This window comes from Tachysurus vachellii, chromosome 6, assembly GCF_030014155.1.
Source record: "Tachysurus vachellii isolate PV-2020 chromosome 6, HZAU_Pvac_v1, whole genome shotgun sequence".
NCBI classification, from domain to species: domain Eukaryota; kingdom Metazoa; phylum Chordata; class Actinopteri; order Siluriformes; family Bagridae; genus Tachysurus; species Tachysurus vachellii.
In genome coordinates this window covers 20,092,204-20,119,041 of record NC_083465.1, presented here as the reverse complement: position 1 = coordinate 20,119,041, position 26,838 = coordinate 20,092,204, and the positions used below count along the sequence as shown (strand labels likewise).

General features: G+C 37.3%; 1 protein-coding gene across 2 annotated transcripts in view; it reads left to right on the top strand.

Moving 5' to 3' along the window:
• Positions 1-3,385: 3,385 nt before the first annotated feature.
• dntt (deoxynucleotidyltransferase, terminal) overlaps positions 3,386-26,838 on the top strand; it is a 108,373-nt gene continuing 84,920 nt past the window's right edge. Inside the window, exons 1-3 of one of the 2 annotated variants that reach the window (XM_060872767.1) lie at positions 3,386-3,823; positions 9,721-9,895; positions 17,757-17,873. In XM_060872767.1, the coding sequence (XP_060728750.1) occupies positions 3,630-3,823; positions 9,721-9,895; positions 17,757-17,873 (486 nt within the window). In that variant the 5' untranslated portion in view covers positions 3,386-3,629. The remainder of the gene's footprint in view (positions 3,824-9,720; positions 9,896-17,756; positions 17,874-26,838) is intronic. The other variant, XM_060872766.1, reaches the window with a different exon arrangement.

The window sequence follows — 26,838 nt, the reverse complement described above, 5'->3', positions numbered from 1 at the left end:
TAGCTAGCATGCTAATTGATTCAACAAACTAGGTGGCAGTCAGTAGCTGGCTTTCACAATACAAACTGGCTAAATAAATAAAAATCTAGCTAATTGCAGATATTTATCACTGTCTTTTTTTTGAAAATTGTTCAATGCAAGTGTTATGTTTGCTTGATTGTTACATTTGCCAAGAATTGGAAGTAACTGTCTGACTAACTGAACAACCTGATATCTAATCATTTGTTCAGCTTCAACTGTTTAATGCCACTGCTTTCATTAATATTTTATATTTCTTTACTTTGCTGACATCATCATACAGATTTCCTTCATCACAGAGCTGCTTTACATGTTGCACTTCCTGACATTTTGCCCTCCTGTTTGTTGGTAGACACCGCATGTGTTTGTAGCTGTACAAACAGCCAATTACAGATAAAAGATAGAAATTTGTAAATTAATCTATCAATGGCTCATTTAACCATCTGTTGTTGTTGTTGTTGTTGTCACATCTGTTAGAGTTTAGATTTGTTAGAAATCTGGTGCTTAATCAAATGCTTGATGCTGTCTGAGGCAAAACGGGATGTTCACTTTGAAATGCAAAGAGTAAAAAGTCAAACGTCTTGAGTGAAAAAAGTAGAGATGATTGAATATTTAACTTCAGTTCAGTTGCAAAGGTTTTGTACTTCCAGGTTTGTACCTCTTTTTTTATAATGAATAAACTAAAGAATTGCATTTTAAACACTGGTATATTGAACATTTTGATTTGCTCTGGTTTAGAAGAAAGGGTTCACTCTGGGTTAGGTACTTGTGTAATAGTGAATTTTTTATTCTGTGCTGCAGGTGTACAGGGTCACACCATTTATCAGCCAAACTAGGCTTAATTTTGGATCAAAGCCAAACCAGTTTACACATGAGTGGTTAGAGAGAAGCAGGCAAACAATAGAACAAAAACTACACTGGCACCAGTTAACATCCCTACACTAAACTAAATAAGAGTATTGGTATACATGTGCAAACATGCGCACACACACACACACACACACACACACACACACACACACACACACACACACACACACACACACACACTGTTCTTTATTATACTTTCTAGCTTCTACAGCAAACTGAAATATATTCAAATCCAACATTTGTGCATTTTTCTGTACATCAGTTCATTTTACAGAAATACATTGGTACTGATCCGTATGTTAGCATTACAAGTTACCTATTGTGCAGTCAATAAACAAAAATGAAACATACAATCCAATGAAATTTTACAGCTGTAAGTCTGTAATGGTGAAGCTCTCTCACTCTGACAGTCATTCTATCCTCACGTATGGTCACAAGCTGTTGCAGGCAGCAGAAAAGGAGCTCGATAATCCAGACGAGCCTTGAAGTAGAGCAGCCTCTATCATGCGCTGAATCAAGAGGAGCAAGTTGAGGTTGTTTGGACACATTACAAAGGGGCACTTTGATAGAGATGTTGTTAGAGCATCACACACACACAGAGGATCACACACACCCCACTGGACATAAACTGAAGACTCAGAACCTGCTGGTGAGATTATCACAGTTAGCTTGGTCTCAGCTAGCAAATGTCCCTCGTACCAGGACAAATGAATGAATGAATGATTGAATGAATGAATACAACTAACAACTGCTGGTTGGGTTTAGTGATTGTCAAATAACACTTTAAACTTCCGTTTAAACTTAAAGTTGGCTAATCTAAAGTTCTTTGCCATTTTACTAAGCAAATCTCATCGTTGCACTTTTGCATAAATTATGCAATATTCTACACTGGAGTGGATTTACAGTGCATTATAGTAGTGCATTAATATTATAATAAAGGCAGGAATATATCCAATAATTTGTTCACTGAGAATTCTGACAACACTAGAAAATTAGTGTTAGTGTTATAATAAGTGTACATAGTCATCTAATAAGTGGGACTTCTAGACATTTGTTAATATGAATCCCAGAGGTGCAGGGTGTAATTTCCCTGATAATCCTGCTATTTCAACTGGTGAGTGGAATTCACTGTGATTACAAAGGAAAATAATCAAACTGTGCCAGATTCTGGAGCTCCATGAGAGATGTTTTACACAATTTGTTTAAGTGAATGCAAAAAGGAGAACAATACCGTACATTGTCTTAAAATACACTTGTACGTTTTTTAAATCTCAAACATCCCCGGCATGTTTTGTGGCTGTATGGAAAGCAGTAGTGCAGTGGATGTTAAAAGTACTGCTAGTTCATGTTTGAGAAACAATAAAAGGAAGAGAAAGAAGAAAAAGGAAGAAGGAAAGTGCCAGTCAAGACAGCAAACCACCATGAAACAAGACATAAAGAGCATGATTATAAAGACATGTGAAGCAGTGGAATGTAGAGAGAAAAATAGAAGAAAAAAGCTCTAGCTGACCATCACCACATATGCTGCTTTGTGGTTATCGAGTAGCTAATGAAGGGCTCCGTCTTCAATGACGTGCTCATTTTCTGGCTCAAGCAGATGCACGACTAGCAGGAACAGCATGGGCTGCCGGGGGCGCATATGGGTGGCATGCGGGGGGAAGCTTCTGGACAACACCGGACATCTGTGAGGGTCCATAATGATAATGAGGTATTCTAAACCCCCTGAGGAAATAGAGAAAGAAAAGATGAGCAGTAGAACTTCTACCTCAGATAATCTTGCAGCGTTTATATCGACTGACTCTTCCGATATACGATTTTTGTGCAGTTCATTCTTTATCTATAGATGCACCTTCACATACTGTATACACTAACAAAGAATATTTATTTTTATTACCTATTTCAGTTTTTTATAATTTTTTTTGTTATATTATCTTAAGCAAATTGCTTACAATTTCCACACTTAAGAAGTCCAGACCTCAGTCTAATTGCCAATCTGTTGCAGTATTGCAGTTCAACAACATCTCCATACAATCTGACAGAGCTTGAGCAATTGTGTCAAGAAGAATGGGCAAACCAATCAGGATCCAGATGTGCAACACTAATAGAGAAAAATCCCAGACATCCTGCAGGCAAAATTGCAGGCAAAGGTAATTCCACCAAGTATTGTCCTGGGGGTTGAATACTTATGCAACCAACAAATATTTGCTATTTTGTTCAATTAACCTTTCTCTCAGAATAAAAATATTTTGCGTGTTTAAATGTTAGACATATTGTATAAATTAAATGGGAAAAATCCCAACTAATCCAAATTCAAATCAGGTCCAAGTAGGAACACTGCATCTTCAATTACCACAATATCTCATTGAATGGAATGTTGCTTGCTTCGGACCTTCCTTCTGTTGTAACTGCCACTAGTGTCATTGGCAGGGTCATAATAATTTCAATATTGTTTGAATCTTCATATGTTTTCTTGTCACTTTCTTCTGGCCTCTATTCAACTTAATTACTTAGCCCTGGTTGTTGAGTCTTATTATGGTTAGCAAATCAAAAACACCTGTTACTCATCTCTCTGCCAAGTTACAAACACAAACTCCACAACTCCAACTGCCAGCTCTCTATCAAAGACAAATAACACACCAACACCATCTCCATTGCCAAAGAAGAACCTTCTCTGGTTGTGCCATTCGACAAAGCATAACAACATATCCACATTGCTGTCAAAGGAACTTTAAGTGTAAAGAATGTTTCAGACAACCCTCTCCACTTTTCGGAGGAAACGGCGGCAGCCTGAATTGAGCTGTGCTCAGCCTCAAAAGGAAATGAAGTTTAGAGAGGTGACTGTGTACTTGGTGGAGAGAAGAATGGGTAAAAGCAGGAGAAACTTCCTGGCAGGTTTGGCCAGGTCTAAGGGCTTTTCTGTGGACAACACCTTAAGGTATGTGAGTTGCCTAACATTTGTATTTACAAAAGTTGTAACACTGTGTATGACTGACTGCCCGAGTCCCTGAAGGTCTGGTTACAGATTTAGGCATAAAAAGTTTTGATTTGTTACATAATTGAATGTCATATTTGATTGCCTTTGCAAGGCTCGCTATTCTGATAATTCCTTTTCCATAATGCTATACAGGCTGTCAATCTGATGTGTCAATTTGTATGCAAATCACCATAATAATGTGAAGGTATCTTGCCTGATTTCTAAGAACACCAAAATGATGACAGGATAATGACAAAGAAGATGAAAGTCTATTGGTTTCTGTCAGATGGGGACAATTGACTGCTACAATCAAGCTTTTCCTGTTTCAGAAAATGACACTTGTGAACTCTGTAAAGCTGAATATTTGCACGACGATTGTAACTGGGTACAATGTCTAATTTCAGTCTTTTTTTTTTTTTTTTTTACTGCTGTTTGCACATTAAACAGTCTGTGAATACAGAACTTTCCATCTGAAGGTCATAAAATGTCACAAAACAAGGGCACAGCTTCAGGCTCCTTGTCATGTCAAAACTCTGTATGTGCGTCATGTCTTTGGATAGTTGTGGGCATATATATAAAACAGTAGTTTGTGTGCCTGAATAAAGCTGATACTTGCCTACTGCTGCCAGTTAGAGATATGTGCCAGACTTGTGCAGCTGGCTGTGGGTACCAGTGGGTGTTGTTTTGGGCAGGCTAGCATAACCGCAGCCGGTGGCTGGCTGAGGTGTTGTGTGCCATGCACAGCTGAGGGGTGGCACCATTCCCAGAAATGCAGCTTGAACCTCTGTATCCTGCTGTTCTTCAGCACCCAAAGAGCTATTGTTTGAAGCTAACAGCAGGAAACAGACTGAAAGAGATGCAAACTGACATTTTACAAGGTGGTGAGAAGTATATATTAGTGCTGGATTAATAAACAGAACAATACATGCATTTGCCATCCATGTATTATGTCAAAGAAGTTTTTGGCAGATGTGAAAATGTGCTGCTTTAAAGCAGCAGCAAACCAATGAGGATGAGACCACTGTTTTGTGGCCTTATAAGAATTATGTAACAAATTTGAGCCTAGAACAAAAAATTATCTCCACTTGTGCATGAATAAATTCTATAGTCTGCTCTTAAAAATATAAAATACTATAGTACAAGCAATTAAGTAAAGCATTAGGTATATGTATAATTCTGTTGGGGAAGTTAGTATTTATATCAGAGTTGGTTACACACAGGCTTAATTCTGAGTGATTTTCTGAGTGTGCCATTCAGATCATGCAAAGCACTTGCATGTAATTCCCACCTCGAATATTGCCACATTTTACATGAGTAGTTATGTCCATTTAGGAGTTTTTCAAGTGCTTTCTTTTTTTCAAAATGTATTTAATACACTCTCCTGGAAAGAAAACATGGTCTTGAGTGGAAAGATAAACTCGCCATCAGCTCATGTGACACTTGCTAGCAGTTCATTGCTTATTTTCTTAATAAAATGTATACTTGAGATAAGCAAAGTCTCTGAAAATGGGTTTCTAGGATTTTTTTTGTGTATTTACGGTCAGACAGTACAGACAAAACAGACTCAATACTGCTGCTAACTTGAAATATGTCCACAAGTCAAAGATCAGAAACATATAAGACCTGTCCCTGTTTTAGGCAAACTCCACCTCTTGTCCTGTAAGTTCTGATCAGTGCTTAGAGAGATTCTATATTAAGTCCTCACTATGCACTCAAGTTATTTTATGACTTCATATGCTGTTCATAGTGGTGCAGTGTCTTAGTGGCTAGCTTTTTTTTCTCGCACTCTGATGTCAGTTGTTTGCTTCCCACATTTGAAGAGCATGCAGTGTGCTTTGGGGTTTTCTTCTGCATATTTAGGTTTTCACACCAAGTCTAAATTTGTAGTGTGTGACTGTGTGTCACTGATCAGATAAGTGATAAAAAAAAATAGATGGATGGATGCTGTCTATATGCAATACTAATACTTGCCTTGGACTAATTGAGGTAAAAAAAAATGTAAATTTTTGTACAAGTGTTGGGAGTTTGCGCTGAAGAATAGTCTGAATAATAATTAGCACATTATGCATATACATAGTAATGACTGTACAGCTACATTTTTCAGTTAAAATCTCTCTGACATTATGTCCACCAATTTTTGTACACAGTTTGATTGTTAAATTAATGCAAGATATAGATTGCATCTGAGCAACAGGATGTATTTGCTGCATGTACCGCAACCAAGTTTCTTGTAATCCAGGAAGCCATAGAGACCTCTATTTCAGTCCTCCATCTCTGTGTTCTGTTTCTCACATGCATAGCAACTCGTAAATGCCTCTGCCGTGCAGTTAAATGAAGATGAAAGTAAAAGGTTAAAAATCAGAGAAGGATGGAGAAACAAGAAGAAAAAGACAGAAAGATGAAGGGAGAGATTTCATTTATGTTTCATGAACCTCCAGTCCATGATTGGATTTGATATGGAAATGTCAGTGAGCTGACAGGCTGGCTGCAGGACTGAACTTTTGATTCAGTTCACACTCTCACCTGAGACTAAGCTTCACTCCTGTGGTTTGATTGACTTTGAAAATACAAAATGAACCTTTCTATAAGACTTGGTTTCAAAGTTGCTGGAAGGCTGTGCATCACCTCTCAAACTCCACTGACTACTCGGTCCATTAGGCTGTAAAATGGCAGGAATAATTGCCGAATTCTAAGTTTTTGTGCTCTGAAGTTTTTGTGATCTTGGTGAAAGCATAGTGCTTTGTGATTACAGGCTTTCTTAGGCACATGAAATGGCCCTCTATTTTTCTCTGCTCAGCTTAAAGAAGAATGTTTAATTTGCTATTTGTGTTTGGGAACAGGACTTTTAAACGCTTCACGTTTAGGTTGAAAAATTATTAAAACTATTTAATCAGAGCATGATCTTTATACAGAAAACAGATTCTCTTGGGTCTTCACAGATAATCAGAAGTCTTCAGAATAGACATATTTATTTGTTCTCTGTGGTTCTATTCCCTAAATGTGAAATCCATCCATTCATCCATCCATCCATTTTCTGAACCATTTATCCTACAAAGGGTCAAAGGGAGCCTGTAGTCTATCCCAGGGGACTCAGGGCACTAGCCAGGGCACACCCAGGACAGGCTGCCAACCCATTATGAGGCACAATCACATTTACACTCACACACTACAGACAATTTCTCGATGCCAATCAGTGTACAACATGTGTTCGGAAAGGGGGAAAGAAACCAGAGAGCACCATGTTAAACCCCCAAAGCTTGCGGAGAACATACAAACTCCACACACATGGCAGAGGACATTGCAATCAAATCCCTAACCCTAATGTGCTAACTACAATTTTTTTTCTTTCAATTCAATTTAGTTATAGTTATAGTTCAATTCAATTTAGTTACAATTTAGTATAGCGCTTTTAACAATTTCCCATCTCAAAGCAGCTTTACAGAAGTATGGAAACAGAAGAGAGAGAAACGGAAATAAATATATAATAATAATGAGAAGAAGAAAAAAATAAGAATAAAAATAAGTAAATATATAAAATTGAAGTTTTAAAATTAATTTAAAAAAGATTAACTTAAAATTCAAAATACTATATATCTATCCTATCCCTAATGAGCAAGCCGGAGGCGACGGCGGCAAGGACAAAACTCCCTGAGATGATATGAGGAAGAAACCTTGAGAGGAACCAGGCTCAGAAGGGAACCCATCCTCATTTGGGTGACACTCTACAGTAGATAGTGTAAATGTAAATAATGTCCTTCTTACCCTTAATGGGATCCCCCTTAATGTGAGACCTACATATATATTGAAGTAAAATACTTAAATTAGAGAGTTAAATAAAAAATAGATAACAAAATTAACAATTAAATCTTAGTGACTTTTACTGTTTCTGTTACTAGTCTATTACTTCTTGAACATCCGGTATTTTATAATGCTAACCAGAGGATTGTTTGTAATACAGCACATGGGAGAACATCACTCTCAAGGGCACAGGGAAGATTAGTTGATGGAACTTAGCTTCTTCACACACATATTGAGTACTTTACTGCCTGTATTAACACCTCTGAGTCTTATTAGCTCATGAAAATGTTTTGATGTGTGAGAAAACTTTCACATGCAGATGATAATTATATTAAGAACAGCCAATTTATGTTTATATCTTTATGAATACAGATAATTGTAGCAGACAAGGTCATATTACTGTATGTTTTACTTGATGAAGTAACTTTCATCTTGTTCATCTATTAAAATAAAAAAATAAAATAGTATCTAACTAACTAACTAACTAAATAAATAAACAGAGCTACAGACATACAGTAAAGTCTTACCAAAACAAAGTTTGGGTTAACTTTGAGTTAAACTTAGAGACTGAACTTAAATAAGCAATTTATGAATAGCGGTTTAGTTGTTCTTTTCTCAGTACAAGGAAATGCTTCAAACTTGTTATGTAGTACTCATGTATAGTATGCAGAGATGTGCTTGAGTGTTCCTTTAGGATTTGGCTTTGCATTTATTGAGAAATCCTTGCTTATAGGCGCTCACATTTTTCACATTTACGCTGGGTTATTTTTGTACAAAAATGAGAGAAATGTGTGAGGACCTTCTGCATGGAGGATTAGGCTCAACAATGATTCAACAGATTACCCTTCATCTCCTACACACACACACACACACACACACACACACTCTCTTTCTCTCTCTCTCTCTCTCTCTCTCTCTCTCTCTCTCTCTCTGTTTCTATCTTCTCTCTAATTGTGAGTCTGGGTCTGTGACTGCACCACCATTGTATCTCTCTGGGAGCCATACACTCGGGGTAATTATGCATGGGTGACTGCTCACACTGGCACTGCAATTAAACAAAGCAACAACAGCATGGGATGCTGGCACACAGGTTGGCTGTGATGGATGTTTATGTGTGTTTATGTAGGTGTGTTTGTGTGTGTGTGTGTGTGTTTTTATGACTCTTCTTCATCAGTGTGCCACAATAGCAGTTAGAATCACAGATTGATTAATAATAATAATAATAATAATAATAATAATAATAATAAGCATACTTTATTTATAAAGCACTTTAAAATAGTCATAGCTGAATACAAAGTGCTATACATCATAAAAAACAGATAATAAAATAATTAAATAGTAACAAAATAAAATAATAACAGCAATAATTCGGAATTAAACAAAAACCAGAGCATAGAAATACGCTTTCAACTGGTTTTTAAACAAGTAAACAGTGGGTGCCTGTCTGATGTGCAGAGGCAAGTTGTTCCATAGCCTAGGAGCAGCAACAGAGAAACGCAAAATTAATGGCCAAATGTGTTGGAAGAGAGATCAGGTTAAAGCTGAAGAAGTGGATTAAAGAGATGTGAATGAAAGTATAGCCTTTTGTGATTTTTTTAATAGAAGCTGTATTTGGAAAACTCTCTGACTAAAAAATGTTTAAATAGTCTAAAATTGTTTAAATTGTTTAAATCTTCTCTTTCACACATCATATTATTTGTTTTCCTCCTGCTTTTAAATCACATTGCATTCAACAGCAAAAACCATCTCCTTCTTTAGTCATCATTTTCAAGTACTCAAGCGGCTCTAGTACTAAATAAAATAAAGAAGACAATACAGAAAAACACACTTGCACTTGTACTAATCTGAAAAATCTGACAACCTCAGATGTACAGTATGAGCTACACACAGGTGATTTTATTTATTGATATGGAAAATCAATTTCTTTTGAGTATGATGACATTGAACAGATAAATGTTAACCTAGGTTTAATCACCAATTCCAAATACTCTATACATTAGGTCTCAGTACTCAGTATCAGTAATGTTGAGTGATAAAATGTCTTTGTCTGATCTTTGCAGTAGTAAAGTGACACATGTTGTAGCAGAGGACACTCCAGCACATGAGCTCTGGCCATGGTTACAGGAACACGGCATTGAAGACCTGGATAAAATGAATGTGCTGGACATCTCCTGGTTTACACAGAGCATGAAAGCTGGCCAGCCCATTCCAGTGGAGGCTCAACATCGCATTCGTGTGAGTGTACCTCTGTGTGTGTGTGTATAAAAGAGATATAGAGGCTATTTAGAAGGTGAGTTCATCTGGAGAGCTGTTGAGGAAGAAGCACAGGGATCTGTCAGGTCACTAAAAGGCCACAGGAACTGGCTAAGTATGATAAGATGTTGCAGAAGTTTATAAAGGAGGGGTATAAAAAGGCCTGGAGACTACATCACTACCATAATGGTGCTGTAGTGTACTTGCATAGATAAACACTGGGTGGTGCTATAAGTCTAAAGGGTTGTACTGAAGGTATTGTACATGAAACATCTGGTTCAGGCACTCGAACAATAACATTGCCAAAGCAATAAATAAATAATACAGCCTATAAAAAATCAAAACATGAGAGGGTCCTTTGTACATATTCAGCATAGTAATCACGAAATTCATAATCATCTATTCTCTCCAAAGGACAGAAGCATGAACATAAATAATTGAACAGATGAATATTCTCAGTGCTGCCTCCTTGATATAAGATTAAATCATTTTGGGTGATCAATTTGCATACAATGCTCATAGCTAACAATTAGACTAAACTGCATTATTCATTAACAACAATTTTGCTACGCCTATGTAGAGAAATGGCCATTTTTCTCCAGTTCTCTTCATTCCACTTAGGCCTGGAGAACTCTGAGAGACCTGAATTACTCGAATGGTTCAGTCATACTGTCAGATACTGTGTCAGAAAGCGGGTTTATCTGGGCTTTGGGAAATAAAGGGATGCATTGACTGTGTTGGCTGTAACATCACATTGCCTCATGCATGCTGCCTGACAGCTGTAGACTGATGTGCAATAATGTGCCAAATAGACCCATCAGTGCAGAGCTTGGTCTCGAAGCGTCTCACTAACTGATACTAAAGATATTTATTCCTCTGCTCTTGGACCATACTGAAAGGAACTTCAATGATCTGTGCAAAAAATAAAGAAATATGCCACCCAATTCTAGAGACAAATCAATCTCTCTTCTGCTCTCAGCAGACAGAATATAGTCTCAGCCAGGAAGCCTGAATCTCCTCTGGATCTCTGAAGAGTTATAACTGGGGACCTAGCACTGTCTTCTTGATATTATCAACCTTAATATTCCAAAAGACCTTTGGTTGAAATGTAGATGCTGGGTTTTTATTTAGATTGATCGATCATCATCATGCTCAACATCCTCATCAACATCATCAAGAGTAAATGCTTTGTTCTTATCAGGGTTGGATGGGACACATCATGTACAGTATATCATGAGCACACACAATTAATTTTGCATACACTTGATACTCAACAGTATTTAAAAGCTGAGCCCTTAAAGTTTCTGTGTAGAACTGTACAATGAATATGTTTGAATGTTAAAGTTGGTCTGCAGATTTTAAGAATCTAAGAGCTCTAAGCTAATCAAAAAAAGCAGCTCATATAACCTATAACCTATAAACTATAAAGAATTACTATCATATCAGGACATTTCCAAATAGGTACAGCAAGACGATGTAGCTGAAGCTACAACAGAAAGACATCAAGTGCATAGGAAAGACAAAGTGCACGAAAACACCATTAAACATTCACATTCAATACCTGTGAGGTTATGAGTTCGCTAATTCGTCTTCAGAATTCACTAATTCGTCTTCAGTAACCTGTGGATGGGATTCTGGTGCATCTAGATTTACATCCATGGGAAATTTTGCATATCTAATCCACTTTTTTAAAAGGTAAGCGGAAACTGGAATACTTGGGAAGAAACTCACACATAGCATAAATTTAAGCATTAAAAAAAAGCAAACATTTAAAAAAAACAAAAAAAAAACAAACAAGATTTAAAAAAAGCAAAGGCCTCTTGTCATTATGAGAAACAGATGGCAAGATATGCTGGGAAGAGACAATGTGTATAGCACTAGGCAGAAATAATCGCCTGTAGTGCTTCTTCAAGCCCTTGGCTAAAGGTGCTCCAGGATATCACACTGTGGAGGGGATGGGCCGAGTTGTTCCGAATGCTCTCCAAAGCTGCTATCATCATCTTTTTCTGTCACTGCCTCCAGTGAGTTTAGACAATGTTATGATGGTTCTGGCCATCCTCAGGCGCTTGGTATCCCCTGCAGTGTTCGCGCTCTCTCGGCAGGCCACAGCATAAAGATAACACAATAGACTGATAGAAATGTAGACTGCTGCACACATTGAAAGACCTGGACCTACTTAGAAGTCTGCTCTGGCCTTTCCTGTACAGGGCATCAGGGTTGTCCATCCAGTGCAGTCTGTTGTTCAGGTAGACCCCCTGGTACATACACAATGTTTGGTTTAACTTTTAAACAGCAACCTACCAGGAGGCACTCAACACAATACTCCGCTCAATAATCTCAAACAAACAAATAGGAGAATGAAACACAGCTCTGAAAAACATATTTTGCACATCTCAGCATTTCAGTGGAGTCAGTGTCTATTATACTTAAGCAAAATATTCAAAGACATGATCTCCATGGAGGACAATGCAGACATTTAGATGATTTATTAAACATAAAGTTATTGTGTAAAACAAGCCTTGTGATAATAAAGCCTGTAATGTTGTTCATGCGTTAGGTAATCATGATAACGTGAAAGAATTAAACATCTTAGTAGTTCTTTCTGGTTTCATTATTAAATAAAGTTAAATTTAGTTTTGTGCATTTTATTTATGTATATATATATATATATATATATATATATATATATATATATATATATATATATATATATATATATATATATATATATATATAATATAATATAATATATGTTTGCCTCACAATGGGGAAGTCGTGGCCTAATGGTTAGAGACCCTAAGGTTGTAGGATCGAGTCTCGGGCCGAGGTCATGGTAAGTTGAGCAAGTGCCCAACTGCTCCCCGGGCGCCGCAGCATAAGTGGCTGCCCACTGCTCTGGGTGTGTGTTCATGGTGTGTGTGTGTTCACTGCTGTGTGTGTGCACTTTGGATGGGTTAAATGCAGAGAACAAATTCTGAGTATGGGTCACCATACTTACTGTAGCTGTATGTCATGTCACTTCACACGTCGTCACTTATTCGTCACACCTCTAGGTTTTGGGGTTTGAGTCCAACTTCTGCCCTTTGTGTGGCATTTGTGTGGTCTTCTCCAGGTACTCTGGCTTCCTCCCGTAGTCAGAGGACATACAGTACGTTGTAGGCTGAATGGCATTTCTAAATTGTCCATAGTGTGTCAGTGGGTGTATGAGTGAGTGTCCTTGTGTAGGATAAGCTGTACAGAAGATGGATGGATGGACTGATGGATGGCTCTGATTTTCTGAGCCTTTCAGCAGAAGGTTTCCTTTTTAGGAACAGTTCCATGTAGAAGCCTTTTAGACAGCTATAACTTTTATCCTCCTGATGAACCCTTGTTTCTTAGAGTGTATTAACCTTTAAATCTTTGCTCCTTTAACATTGTAACTGTATGTATGTACCTGTAAACATGACTGTACCTTGAATGAATACCTTGAATCCATATTCCAATGTGAAAGAGATATACAAAAATACACGATACTTTAGACTCTTGTGGGTCCTACCCTAGTAATGAATAAAGTTTAGTAAATTTCCGATACATTTACAATATGAATCTCTCTCTCTTTTTAACAAAAAAACAGCAAAGATACCCTTGAACTAGTGTTTTGATGTAGTCAAATACTAATAGGATTGAATAGTAAAGTAAAAGGCTTTCAATGCTGTTTTTAAACTGTTTAAAACTGAGGCGTTATTGGAAGTATTAATATTTGGAGCATAAAAAAGCAACACTTTTGTAGCACTTAATACTTGAAATGTTCAGTAAGCCTTGATAATCCTTCCTGCTCTCATAAGATATCAAAGCAAGTAAAACTCCCACAAGCAATACAAAGCAGCATTCACAGCTTTTAGTATTTCCATAATGTATTCTTACTTTAAGAAGAAAAGCACAGTAGGAAAAGGCATAAATATGAATAGATAAAAAAAGACATTAAATAAAATTGCCTGTGTGAACAAAGCTGACTTTTCCCCAGGCGCTTAGCCTGCTCTGCAAAATGCCACGGTGTTCATTTACCACCTCCGCTCTTCTCATTGGGAAGTACAAGCTGTCTTTTTTATAAGGCTGTCTCTGTAGTTGTGGGCAGGGACCTGGATGCAGGGAGACCTACCTTGTGTGCCTTCCATAGCTCCTATCAATCATAGTCTGAGAGAGACAGAAGAAGGCAAGGTCAAACTCAGAAGGGATTTGATCCCATAACCCCGTCAGTCTGTGGGCTGTGATCTCATTAACCTGAATGGACACAGCTGACTTGTGTGTATGTGTAGATCATTATCCTTGGCACATGTTCTTCTAACCTGTGTTTGCTACTGGAGCCACACACCCCCATACACCAGTACGCATATGTGAGAGTGAAAGTCTCTGAATTATTTCTTGTATGCATTAAAATTTTATGACAACAAGGTATTAGTGACAGAGTTGTAATTATACATACCAACAGCAGATGTCAGTTTAGCTGGAGTCTGCACTAATGCAAGAACTGTATATGATACTTCTTATTGTAGTAGTAGTAATAATAATAATAATAATAATAATAATAAGTTTACTTGTACATTGTGAGTATTGTATTTGATTATAATGAATGAACGTGAACACTGCAGATAATTATATGCAGTCTTATTCATTCATTCATCTTCTACCGCTTATCCGAACTACCTCGGGTCACAGGCATCTCAGGCATCATCGGGCATCAAGGCAGGATACACCCTGGACGGAGTGCCAACCCATTGCAGGGCACACACACACTCTCATTCACTAACGCAATCACACACTACGGACAATTTTTCCAGAGATGCCAATCAACCTACCATGCATGTCTTTGGACCCGGTGAGGAAACCGGAGTACCCGGAGGAAACCCCCGAGGCATGGGGAGAACATGTAAACTCCACACACACACAAGGGGGAGGTGGGAATCGAACCCCCAACACTGGAGGTGTGAGGCGAACGTGCTAACCACTAAGCCACCGTGCCCCCTATGCAGTCTTAAAATAATAATAATAATAATAATAATAATAATAATAATAATAATAATAATAATTATAATAATAATAAATTTTGATAGGTTTCTGTGCATCAAATTGTTTCAGGTTTGTAGACTTTACTTTGGTTTGTGCTTAAATGTGTGTTTCTGAATAAAAGTCTGAGCTTGTATCCTCTGCCTCTATGATGACCTGCATAGACACTGCGTATTTACCGGCTCATTGTTCCACAGCTGAATAAACAACATAAGAACTATACAATCTTATATCTGTCTCAAGACTTTTATTGTTAGAACGTGAAGGTTGTAGTTTTCAATTTGCAATATATTTTAAACACATATTTAACATTCCACCTTAGACTTCCGTTATAAATAGGCAATGTGATATTTTTAAATTTTCATTTCACAAAAAACATAACAGAATCCTTCTTTACAGTAATCATTGAAAAACACTAAAGATGCAGAAAAATGTGATTAGTTTAAGAAAACCACTGGAGGTTTGGACTTTTAGTGCACATTCTGTTTGGGTTGGATAATTATGGTGCCCTCTGTAGATTGTAAGATTTATGAGCATACAAATACATTGACCTAAAACCATTAAGAAAGAATGAAATAAAATGAGCTAAAATGATTCACTCCAAGTATTTAGTTAACCGTTTACAAAACAAATCATGTTACAACGCTTGCAGGATGAGCCGAATATCACCTTCAAGATACGAGGGCACGGATAATGTGATAAAAGATTTACGGCAGGAAATGTGATTTTTCACTTTCGAAATAAATTTGATTAAAGGCTGGTTTTGTGTGGGATTTCCAGATAAGTAAGAAGAATTTCAGATAAATTACCATGTAACTGGTGCGCTCATAAATTATGATGTAGTCTAATCTGAAAAAAAGTGAAGTGATTACATCAGATATGTGAGTGATTATGTTATAGCGTAGGGGATTGGGCCTGGTGCTAGCTGAGCTGAGCAAACTGTACATACAGCACACAACATTTATTATTAAACCCCTTATAGTTCCAGGACCCTGAAAAGTGCTGGGCCATTATCTGACATTCCTCTTATGTACCTTACAATCTGCTTGGTTACACTTTAACTAAATCATAATTTATAGTCATTAAATAATACTATTTCTCACAATAGGAAAAAGAGGGTGTGATATTCTGTTACAATTGTGATTCACTACTAATATCATCCCATCCTATTCCCTCAAAATGGTAGCTTACAAGCTGACAGTCATGCTAAAAGCTGATTCTGCACACGTACAGTACAAAAGCTCTTTATCTAAATACAAGATTTTGTAAAATGCATAAGAATTTATTTCATTTGAATGATTTTAATACTCATCATCGTAAAATTGCTTATCACTCCCCTAGTTTCTTTTATACCTCCACTGGATTCTTGTTGGGACCTAGACACCAGTATGCTAGCAAACTCAAAAACATTTACAGTAAAGCATGTCAATTTTACAAAACATCAGCCATAACATTAACACCACTGACAGGCCATGTCAATAGCATTGCTAATTGTTACAGTCAGACTTGACAAAAGATTGCTGATATTGTAAGTGAACAGTCAGTTCTTGAAGCTAAAGTGTTGCAAACAGGAAAACTGGGAAAGCGTAAGAATCTGCTTGACTTGGACAAAGGCCAAAGATTTGAACCTTTCCAATAGCTTTATAATATATGATGACATCATATGATACTGCATGCTTCTGATTTGCCGTATGATTTGTTGTTTGTACAACTGTAGTTAAAATACTTTGTCCAAAGATTTTCCTGTCGTTGCCAGATGTTTGAAATCCCCCAGCTTTGATAGCTATCTAACATATCTAACTTTAAAGGTAAAGGTAAACAGAAAGTGATGAAATCTGGAAAGGAATCAAGACTGTAGGTTTAAACTGTTTAGGTTTAGGCTGTACTTTCTTGAAATCCCACTGGAAAGGAAATAATGTTATTAAACACTTAAGCATGTTTTCAATACGGAACAATTTAGAGTTATTTTGTTCATGTTTTTTTCTAATACATCCAGTGAAAAACTCTGTTCCCTGTAGTCTTTCCAATCCCTGATCAGCACTGTGCTTTTTCTTTTTTTTCCTTTCTTTCTTTTCTTTTTTTTTTTTTTACATTTAATTATAGCCTTTTGTTGGGGGAATATTTGTGTGTTAGATTTGTGAGATGCCACAGGCATTGAATAGAATGCATTTCCCATTGCTGCTATAGGAGACAACAATATGCTAATTCTTTTCCACTCTAATAACTGACTAAATGCTTCTTTAATGACCGGTATGAAAGCTTGATAATGTTTGCATTAGCACTTAATGTCGAAAAAATCACAACGTGTCAAGAGCTTTGCACAGGCAATTTTCCTAGACATTTCATATCAGTTCTTGTGAACACTAATGTCACATACATAATCGTTTTAAAACCTTATAAATGGGGAAATGATTTTGGTGCTGAAATTAAAAGCCAATTTACAGGAAGCAAATTAAATTAGAGCTTCCTGATTTCTTTGTAGAGCAGACTGCAGAAAGAGATTGTATTGCTATCTTAACTCTGTGATGAGAAGAAGCTATTAAAGTGTTGTCCTGATGCCTACAATATCTCACATGTATACTAAAATAACTAAATTCCAATAATACTCATGTTCTGACTTCAATAGGATGCAATAAAGGCAGTATGAAAAGAACTGGATGGTATGTTGTCTCTGTGTGCTTAGCTTAATTCATTTAATTGTAAAGCAAAATGATGTGATATTATGGCTGGTGAAGACTGGTATTAAAGCTCTTTCTCTCATGTATTCACTGTCTCGTTTTGCGTTTCTCCTCACATGCAGAAACCGTCTGTGCAGTCGAAGCCAGAAGCAGGTCCGCAAGACAATCCTTGGTCTACTGTCTCTCAGTACGCATGCCAAAGAAGGACCACACTGTATAATCGTAACAAGATCCTCACTGTAAGCCTACACACACACAAACACAGGTTTCTTCAGCTTGTCGATCACAAGGTGGTTATTTTCAAGCCTGACCCACTTTTAAAATCTAAAATATGGCATTTGAAAGTGAATGCACACATTTATATTCACACTCCTGCACTCACACATTATGTTCTGGATAAAAGTTCTGCTCAGAATGGAACTAGAAAATGATTATAACTTCAACATAATGAGGGAGCTTAATCAAAAAGAAACTTTATTCAGCGTAGTCAGTGATGGCTGGTGGTGATATTAAGTGGGAAGCTAAAATCTAATATCTATGCATTTTGATGATGAAGCTAGGATTGGGATTGAGCATATCATTATATTAAAAGCCTCATTGCTGGATTGATAAGTGGTGTGGCATAAACTATTACTTATTAAAGACAGAGATACAGTTGTTTTTGTTATTTCTGATTTTGGGTGGATTAGTGGTTAGGATATTTGCCTTGTACCTCCATGTGTGGGGGTTGAGGATTCCTGAGTTTGCATGGTCTCCTCTGGGTTTCCTGGCTTCCTTCCCGGTCCAAAGACATGTTTTGTTGCTGATTGGCATCTGTAAATTGTCTGAAATGTCTAAATTGTCCTGTGTGTATTTTCTGAATCCTCTCAGCTCGAATCAACTCAATTTTGCCTACAAGTGTAAGTAGCTTGTTTTTGCAGCTCTCAAATGATTTCCTTACAAGAGATGTTAAACTTTATTTGAGGTTCTATATATGGTTCACTTGAGACGACGAATGTAATAACTTTTAAGAGTGTAATGATTGTAAAAGTGTTTAAAAAACACTTTGGTCCTGATAGAAACTGTGATGACGTAAAAAAATGAATACAGTCAGAAATATCTCAGCCCTGTCTGTTGGTAAATGACAGTGGTGACATTTTATAGGGTGAGTAGTCATGGCACAAATGGCATAAATCATTGTCCCAATGTGTATTAAGGCCAAGGTCTATGGATCCTAGGGAGCTGATTGAGATGAGAGGCTGTGTGTGCATGCAGTAAAAAAAAAATCAGCCGTAGCCTCACTTCTTTATACTATTCTGTTTATCTTACTACTATTTGTGCTGTTTAGTTCCACAGAAATTAGTTAGCAGCAAATAATCTAATCTTATTTTGAGGTCTTTTTTGAAAGGCAGATAGGTTTTCCTTTTCTAGCTCATTCATACCAACAGACTCTACTGCTAAGGTCAATCAGAGTATCACGGGCAAACTGTGGTAGAGCTGAACTTTTTACAATCGCATGGGTGCATGATTAAAATCTTTCAGCGTGAGGATTACGCCGTTTCACTCCCGCGCTTATCTGATCTGTACCTGCTCAGCAAACATCATCAGCTATTAATGAAAATGCAGAACCCGCACTGCTCAGTTGCCTGTAGTGCAAACACCCTTGCAAAGCAAACGGAATCATTAAAGTTTATTCAACCTGATAAGAGTGAAAAGGAAGATCATAGGTAAGAGCAATATTTTTGTGTGTGTGTGTGAGAAAGAAATGTCTTTGACCTTGTCTTGCATCAGTGGATGAAAATTGTGTGCTTGCCATCCCTGTCTCTGAGTGCCGAGTAGTGCGTTTGTCTAAAACTGGAAAGAGAACATGAAGACCAAGAATGTGGTGAGGTGAGGAGACAGGCAAGGAGAAAACAGAAAATGTTGTAAGGAAAACAAGGAGAAAGAGAGAGAGAGAGAGAGAGAGAGAGAGAGAGAGAGAGGGTAAAGGCAGAAATGCAAGACAAAGACCAGGCAGAAAAGGACGTGCTAAGAAGGGCATTTGAGGCCATGGGTTCAGTAAGCTGGAGGAACAAAGATTATGCACCCATGAGTGTCATTCCCGTTCCGGTGCCCCAGTAAGCTGCCAGTCATCCCATGCTTCCCTCTACTCCCATCTGTGTTGTTGATTTTTTTTCACTTCCATTCTATCCAGAGACTTTGGACTTTTCTACATTTTTCTGTACAGATGAGAAGAGAACCCACTGACATGTTCTATAAGAAGCTCTTAGACATGCAATCTACATGTGGGTGGTTACGTACGTCAGTGTCGTGTTGCAGAGCTGAATTCACAGATTCTATGCTTGGATTTTGAGCCTTAATGAGCTGGCAATAGGTAATGAGCTTCCATGTAGTTGCCCTTAATCATCTGCACTGTGCTGGTGTGCTTGCTGCTTAGACTGCAGCTCTGTGATGGTGCTGTTCGCTTGACTGAGCAGCAACACGGATGGATCGATCCCTTAACAATCCTGTGGGCTGAGCTCTTTCACACCTCAGCACTTAATCACAGCAGGTTTACACACACACACACACACACACACACACACACACACACACAAATGTTTGTCATACTATTCTTGTCAGGACCTTCCTTTGGCTACACACACAGACCCATATCCAAACAGTATGGTTCACATATGTGTAAACTTTAGTCAGTTTCATTTATTTTCTCTTCATAATCATGACAAAGGGCTACATAAACTTTCTGCCGAATCCAATCTATATAATATTTTTTCCCCAAGAACTTTTGGTTACCTGTGCGTTACAGGTCCCTTTCCCCCATTTTAATCATCCAGTTTTCACAGACTCTTTACTCCCTACTGAATATAATGTGTTTTTCTTTTGCACTGAAAATAAACAGGCATTTGGCTAACAGTTTTTTAATCGAAAATCTCCCTCACTGACCTTGTAAAGTGTTACAAGGGAAACATTAAATATGAAGGATTACATAACCTGACTCCTCCTGTTATGCTCGAGCTCCAACACCCTCTGCAAATGCACTTTCAGGCTCAATCATGCTGTGCTCACCGGAGGAAGGATGGTTTTCAATGGTCTGGTTTTATAGAGGACACCGGACTAGCTGAGCCCATTTAACTTCCTGTCCAACAAACCTTGAGAGCATTCATCTCAACTCAGCCCTAAACAAATGGAGTTTTTTTTCTGCTGCTGTGACAGGCAAAACCTGGTCAGGGAAAAACCTGAATAGAAAAAAAGACACTCCGTGCAGCACATTCTTACCATTTGAAGGTCTCAGCTACTTTCTCAATGAACATTTTGGACTGAAAGGTCTCTTAAAGATGCCAGTCATTTTACAGCCATGACAGGTGAAACAAAGAAAAGATAGAACAACCTTGATAATAACTTTCATTAATCCATCATTAAGTGATGAGTAGAGTATTAGTTACATAGAAATTGACAGCTAACAAATGGCTTTAATTCCATGTGTATAATGTACTGTTGGATCATTAAATACTATGACCAAAAGTCATTTGAAAATAAAGAGTTTATAAAATGACAATGCCCACATAGTCACTCGATTGGTGTAGCTGCATGGCAACATTGCAACAGTGGCAGGTTCTGATAAAGTCAATATACAAATGCAGCATCAGGATATAATGTCTTGATCTAAAGACATGAACACACTGCATAAAGTGATAGTAATTATATAAGTTATCACGTGTGTATATAAACAGATTTACACTTTCAACAACAGCAACAACAGCAAATATATATATATTTATATATGCTATATATTTATATATATATATATATATATATATATATATATATATATATATATATATATGCTATATATATATATATATATATATATATATATATTTATATATGCTATATATTTATATAGAGAGTTTGACTCCTAACCCTAAGGTTGTGGGTTCGAGTCTCGGGCCGGCAATACTACGACTGAGGTGCCCTTGAGCAAGGCACCGAACCCCCTCAACTGCTCCCTGGGCTCTGCAGCATAAATGGCTGCCCACTGCTCCGGGTGTGTGTTCACGGTGTGTGTGTGTTCACTGCTGTGTGAGTGTGAACTTTGGATGGGTTAAACGCAGAGAACAAATTCTGAGTATGGGTCATCATACTTAGCTGTATGTCACGTCAAGTCACATTATATTTATATATACAGTATATTTGCTGACTACTTGAATGAAGCTTTTAATTTAATTTAAAACCCAGATAATATTCTATGTTTGTTTGCTTCTTCTTCTTCTTCTTCTTCTTCTTCTTCTTTTTATTATTAATTTCTTTTTGTCATCTGTTTAATTATTATACTATGTTTTTGTATCAGTATTGTAATTAAAAACCTTCTTTACTTTGCCAAAATAGCACTACAGTATAGGGAACTTTGAATTGTGTTTGTTACAACAAATTCTAGTTAAATCCATGTAAAGTCAGCAAGTGCTGCATATACAGTATGTACTACAAGCATAAATATTAACTCACTAAGGATCATACATAGCAGTTGTAAACAATAAAACTTCCCTTGTGCTTTTGTAGACACACTTGTGCTCCCCAACCTCTTTCTAAGTGTAGTATGTTACTAAACCTTTAGTGACAGCAACAGATGAAGAGCACGTAGTAAGATCTCCCTTTAGACATAATCACTGATCGTTTCTCAGGATGCTGCCTTTAATAAGATTTCTCCCCTATGATAAAACTGTTTCATAGTAAACAACTTGTATGACTTACAGCTCAAGCTGGTAGATCAGTTTTTCTCTTGGGTTTCATGTTTGCTTCACGAATGGCAATATGATCACAGGATTTATCCAGGATTTATTCACAGAAAATTATAGCCATGATATTGTGTGACTTTTTAACGGCTGTGGTTCTTTATAACATCCAATGTAATACTGCAGGATTGTACACTTTAATTCTTTTTCCTTACAACGTTATGTGAATGTTGTCTTCTGTTTATTATCCCTACACTGAAATGCAGAAATTGATGTTTACAGTACAACTGCTCGTTCATGCAATTATTCAATCAGCTAATAGTGTGGTAGCAGCAATGCACAAATTAATATAGATACATGCTAACAGTTTTGGGTAATGTTCACATCTGCCATCCGAATGGGTAAAAAAAAGGTAAACTCAGTGATTTTATCTGTGGCGTAATGGTTAGTGCCAGACAGGCTGTTTTGAGTATTTCTATTACTGCTGATCTCCACGGTCAAACTCTCAAGATGAAGAAGATGAAGAAAAATGACTTGACCTTTTCTAATCTTTAGCTGTCCAGTTTTGGTAACTCTGTGCCCACAGATTCTTTTCTTCTCACCACAGTTGGCTTGGACCATTCCGCCCATTTTGCTCTGACTTCACTCATCAACAAGGCATTTCCACCAACAGAACTGTCACCCAATTAATAGTTCTTGTGTTTCACACTACAGTATTCTGTGTAAACTTTAGATAGCATTGTGTGATAATACCAAGAGTTGAGCAGTGTCTGAAATACTCACACCAGCCTGTCTGATGCCAACAACTATGTGAATTTTAACGTCACTGAGATTACATTTTGTCTCTGTTCTGATGATTGATGTAAACTTTACCTGACTCTGCATGCTTGTATACAGTGTTCTGCTGCTGTATGATTGCCTGATTAGATAATTGCATAAATGTGTAGGCGTTCCTAATAAAGTGCTCAGTGAAAGTACTGTATATTGGCTCTACACTCAGGTGGTCTCTGTGACACTTCCTCTAAACGGACACTCTGACATTATGTAAAATTATAAACACAACAGCTTATGCAAGTGTCCAAGCATGATGCTCTGACATGGTCTCAGATATACTCTTGTAGGAGTATCATCAGCCCTAAGCTGGATTCCACTTAGTCATGTCTCTACAGACCCCCGTGGTTCTCATAACAGCGGGCCTTCGCTCTCTTATCTGCACCATTATCAGGCTCATACACTCATTAACCGCCACAGGGGGACAGCGTGTGTGTGTGTGTGTGTGTGTAAGACAGACTGTGTTTGAAGATGACTGTTTATCCTCAAAAAAGAGAATCTATTATTTGTGTGTGTGTGTGTGTGTGTGTGTGTGTGTGTAAGGCATGCCTGGCTTGTGTCCTTCATTGCCCTGTCACTGTGAATTTTGTGTGCACTAGAAATGTTCATTAAGGGCTACTCTAGCAGAATAAAATACTTGTTCCCACAGCTTATAAAATGAAAAATCTATCTTCTGTTATCTTCAGTTGTTTAAAAAACCCCCATAAAAACAGCTGATATCTGTCAGCCTATCTTCCCCTGGTACCCATGATGGCTTCAGATTTGATTTAAAGCACTTTATACTGAGTGTAAGGCACAACACATGACAGATGCTCATTTCAGCTTGAATATGCACATCATAAAGAAACATATTGTTTGATTACTACAGTATCTTCATCTTTTACTACCAGCGAACAAACTAGAGTGAATGTATACATTTTCACTGTTTTTAAAACATCTTGATAAAGATGTATGATATACTGAAACAATGCCAATGTATAAATATTAATAAATGAAAAATCTATTTTTGTATAAAAATGACTGTTTTTAAAAAAAAAAACATTTAATGCCATTTATAAATTCATAAATTAATTTGAAGGAGATTTAGAGAAAACACTGACTACATTCGACAGAAAATATCACAGTCAGGCACAAAAAAAAGTAGTTTAGATCAATTATGAGCTGAAGTGATGTTGCTGAGTTTGAGGAACTGTCACAGAAATCACAGACCCTGCAAACTAAGCTGCCATTTTGACCTTGTGACCCAGTGATTTCTGTTGTTTCGAGGGGTGTAATGGTAGGGAATTGAACATAGGAAGGAAGGTAGAAAGTAAGATAGGAAGGAAGACAGAGAGGAAGAAGAACAGAAAATCAGTTTGTGTCATGCCCAATTTGGATATGAATCCAGATACAGAAACTGATTCAGATATTTGGAATGACAAAAAAAACAGACACCAACACCATTTATTTTAGTAAATAAAATAGCAACAACCCTAATATATGGTAAATCTAAGACTTAAGTAGTCCAAAACATTTTATTCCAATCCCTGTGCAATATACATTAAAAAATGCTAAAATCTTTAAATAAGCCATTTGAACAATATTTATAATTAAATAATTAAATATAGCCCAGGTTAAAAAGAGAAATCAGTTCCAAGCTCCTTATCCTTGGTGTGTTTCTAAAGGCTGTACTGTACCTCAATGTCAACTTGCCTCTCATTTACATGTTATGGTTACTAGTAAGCATTTCCATCAGTCACTCATACGTCTGCTTACACAAATCTTAGAACATTGAGTAGAGACGTTTTTGACACTCTGTGATGCCATCAATGATTTAACAGCTTGGCAGTTCTAAATGTGTTTGGCCCTCCAAAACCAGAGTTTGACATCCTTGATCTATCACACAGCATTATAGGACACCCTGAACTGAAGTCTGAGCTGAAAGTATAGGAAAAGCATAATCCCTAAGCCCTTCTGCCACTCATGCACACCGTCCGATCTCACAAACTCAGTGCTTATGTCATTTCAATTCACAGCCATCCTGTCACTTGCTGTCAGCAGCTTCTTCCTATCAGTACACAGTGAGCTACTTCCAAATAGTCCAAACACATTGCTGTCTAACTGGAAATTTAATTAGGCTACCATGTTTTATTTCTGAGCAAAAAGAAGTGAATCACGCTGCCAGCAACATCCTTGTCACCTCGACGTCACTTCCCAGTCACCCCCCTGTCACCTGCTTTGCATCTCTCTGTGTAATCACCGACATCGCTTGTCAAGTGAAGAGTGAAGTGTCAAAGTTTTCAGTGTGTTTTTTCCATGTTTGAACTCACCTCCTCCTCGCAGCGGATCTCAACCAAAAGCAGATCATTTTCCAATAACAGAACATCCCAAACAGGGGCATAATGCAAAATACTGAGCAGCCCAAACAGGAGCATAATGCAACAATTCTGAGCAGCCCTGATTTGTGTAAGAAAAGGGTAGTGTGTGTCTTAGAATGCATGTGTGTGTTTTAGTGTTATTGTGTGTTTGCAGTCCCTTTAGGGAGAAATCTTATGAACAAGTGGAAAATGACAGGTTCCTCTCCAGTACTCACAAAGCCACAAGTCACTGTGCGGTCATCCAGAAGATGAGCGATCTGAGCTAGAGAGATAGAGAGAGAGAGAGAGAGAGAGAGATAGATAGATAGATAGAGAGAGAGAGAGAGAGAGAGAGAGAGCAGGAGGGAGGAAGGGAGGGAGGGAGGGAGTAAGGAAGGGTAGATGCGGAGATGAAACGAGTGTGACCCAGTCTGTTCTTTGATCCCTGACTGTCTGTAACCACAGATCAGTGCTTAAGAAATACACACACGTATCTGACACACATCTCTCTCTGCTCTTTCATCCCTCCATCCTATTGTTTACTCCATCCTCTTATTCACACATTATTTCCTTTCTGCATACTTCTGTATTCATGAAGTAAGTTCCAGGAGCTTATACTGTATATGGGCTGGAAAAATTAAAATGTAAAATTAAACTAGCACTGAGATTAAGACTAGCATGGCCCACTGCATGTCAGCATTGATGAGGTGATGAGTTACATCTCAGCAAAAAACAGATTTAATACCAACACTTTACAATAAAACAATAATTATTATACTCTAATGATTAAATATGAACTAATGATGCGTTAAGCCATGTACTAATCATGAACTAATGAAGAGCTAAGCTTAACTAAGACGTGTCAAATAAATTCATGCACGATTAACGACCACCTTAACTACATAGTAATTAATGTACAGTATTAATACATGGGGAGAACTAAATCAAACATTCTCTATAAGAAATAATAGAAATTCTAGGTGCATCATTTCAAATTGTTCATATAATTTCACCTTCACTTCATGGCATTGAATTGCTTTCATTATTTACTTTGATTCTTCTTATACACTAATAATAAACACCAGTAAATGCATGTCAAATAATTTCATCTCATTTCATTCCATTTTGCGTCGTTCAACAACTTCAAATCCCACTGTAGTACTAGAGCTAGTCCTCCGGGTGGCTTGAGCCTGCAGCTCTGTTCATTTACCCACAAGGGTAAAATAAATACAGTAACATTTTATTCATTTAGCAAACACTATTATCTATTAACTTATGTATAAAACCAGCATGCTATAAGATTATTTTCTGATGATTTAGTCTTAGAT